A 2,655-nucleotide genomic window follows, 5' to 3' on the forward strand; every position below is an offset into this window, starting at 1 on the left:
TTTGGTCTCCTGCTGCATTAAACCTGCACCAGACCTACTGGAATCTTGCTGGCTCTTCTTGCAAAATCCATGTTGTGAAAAAATTTTACCATGTACATTGAACATTTTTTGCCCCAAGGTTTTGAGTGTCAGTCCTCATTGGCTGCACCAAACTGCACCTATGAATGTCTGGCACTCAAGATCACCATTGGCACCCCCTTCTGGCAAAGTGGGCTGAACCGGTGTGTATCACTTCTATTGAGTCAAATTTTTTGCCTTTTATTTTACCCACTTGCTATTCATTTTGAGTGGGAGGAGGGAGGGAATTTGTGCTTGCATTGAAGCCTAGAAACTCATGAACCGAATGTAGGCAACTTCCTCCACTCATTTTTCTTAAAAAAAAATTCGATGTAAAAAATGCCAAAAAAATGACCATACCTGAAAGGGTTAAAATGATGACATTTTGTCCTCTTGTGTTGATTTTCAGGTGTGTTGTGGGTTGGTCATTATTCTCATCTAATAAATTATTAAAAGATAAATATTTTTCGGTTACATATTGCATATGAAACTAACAATAATGATGGTAAGATTTTTGTCTAAAAAGGTTTCCAGTTGCTGTGCCAGCACCAATTACCATAGCATATGTCAATATGGTACCATACCAACTAACTGACCCGGATATTAAAGCATTCTTTGCCCTATCTGGTTCCTTTCTTTGAAAATAGCTAGGTTTGCTTTTTTTTTTTCTCCTTATGCAGCCTTTGCCTGCATATTTCTTGGCCTTGAATCTCAATTTGTTAGGTAAGTGATGACCACGATAGTGGTTTCCAGCAGTTGAAACTGGATGGAAATGTCATGCATGATCTGTGTGCTTCCTTCTTTCTTCACTCCAAGGGCATTTATTGCTTGAACTGCTAGTTGCCCTGCATAATTTTAAGCTTGTTCCTTAAACTGTTTTCTAAGTCATATTAATTGTCATGATAGAGAAGAGGTTGATCCATTCACTGCAGTAAACATTTTGCACTTGTTTTGTTTTCTTCTAATAATTTAGTTTTGGCTCTGCTATCTTGTAATGATTCACTGTAATATATTTGCAGATCATTTGTTAATCCTGATCCCCTGAATTCTAATTTGTAAATATTGAGATGAAGATATCTCAATGCAAGATGATGGACTTTGAGCCCCATTTCTGGCTAACCACCATTTAGTTCAACTCTACCTATTCTTGTTTTCACACACTTTTCAAGAATTTAATTCTTTTTTAACTTTTTGGTGCTATTTAAAGAGTTTAAATCTGATCATTAAAGATGAACATTTATATGGTCTTTGCATTCATCTGTCATTACAGTAATCACAAGCTTTTGTGCTATATTTATATTCCTTGGATCATAAAATGCGCATGTGCTTGAGATATTTGCACTCTTGCCTTCATTTCATATGTTTGTCTCCTAAATGTTCTGATTGAGGTTCTGGTACTGAAACTTCCTTTACCCTTTTTTATGTCATGGTTGGTAGATAGATCTATTCAGTTTACAGTTTTTCTCTGACAAATTAGATATAACATGTATGGTTGAGATAATATTTTTCCTATAACTGTAGCAATATATACTTATGATGCCCATATGTTGCCCTTCGAAATGATGCATTGGATCCTCACTGTATTCTGCAATTGAACCTCTGCAGCCTTATTTACATGAGTCCCGTCACTTGCATGCTTTGAAAAGAGCTAGGGGATGTGGTGGTAGATTTCTTAATTCCAAGTCTGAAGGAAATCAACAGAATTCTATTTCCAATTCTGAAGGAAATCAGCAGAACTCTAATCCCAGTTCTGAAGGAAATCAGCAGAATTCTAATTCCAAGTTTGAAGAAAATCAAAAGAATGGGCCGAAAGCTGCAGTCTCTGATGATAAAGAAAAGCCTGTTAGCTTAACCAACTCTGATAAGTCCAGTTTGGACAATAAGCCAGAGGCAACATCTTAGTCACCTTTTCAGGCATAAGATGGGGTGGATGATGGGAGGAACAATTGGCTCTGTATAGTAGTGTCTGCGGGAACAGTCTCCAATGGCGTGTCAGTGATAGGTGCATTCTGCCTTGGTAGTTTAATGTGCAGTTAATTGAGAAATACATCACAAGTTCCCGTAAGACAGAAACTTCTCTATGGAGTTTGGAAGGTTTTTTTTTTTGTGGTTTATTGATTGAACATGTATCTTAGAGTAGATTGCTAGTAATTACGGTGAAGATTTCTTTGGTTTCCAGTGTGCTTCCCTTTACCATTCCTCAAAGCAGTGATTCCTATGGACATTTGCCTTGAATGGAGCTGCTATACTTTGTTGCAACACGAAAGGAGGCTTGACAATTTGATCCCGACTGTTCCACAGGAAATCTTTTGAGTGCTCTTTGTTCGTCAATTTGGATAATCAGGAGAAACAGAGATCGCACTGCAGCTCTTCTGCTAGAGTAAATAAACGGATGACATTATTTTTGTTTGCTCGGGGGCGGTGGCTCGGGGAAGGACAAGGCGATCAGAGAGATTTACAAAAGAAAAATAAAATATACTTTCAGCCGGTTGCATCTTTTGCTACCGTGGGTTAAGAGTAGTATTCCTGTCGGAACATTGTTGTTGCTGGTCTAGCTTGCTAGGATCTCTCTCTGGGAATTCAGGGGCAAGGGAAACA

General features: G+C 38.0%; 1 protein-coding gene across 1 annotated transcript in view; it reads left to right on the forward strand.

Moving 5' to 3' along the window:
• Positions 1 to 2,362, forward strand: part of LOC105032629 (nuclear transcription factor Y subunit A-7) — a gene marked incomplete at its 5' end in the record, with an annotated part of 10,683 nt that extends 8,321 nt beyond the window's left edge. Inside the window, 1 exon segment of the mRNA XM_073251677.1 lies at positions 1,663 to 2,362. Within this exon segment, the coding sequence (XP_073107778.1) occupies positions 1,663 to 1,959 (297 nt within the window).
• Between the last annotated feature and the right edge of the window lie 293 nt (positions 2,363 to 2,655).

This window comes from Elaeis guineensis, chromosome 2, assembly GCF_000442705.2.
Source record: "Elaeis guineensis isolate ETL-2024a chromosome 2, EG11, whole genome shotgun sequence".
In the NCBI taxonomy this organism is placed as follows: domain Eukaryota; kingdom Viridiplantae; phylum Streptophyta; class Magnoliopsida; order Arecales; family Arecaceae; genus Elaeis; species Elaeis guineensis.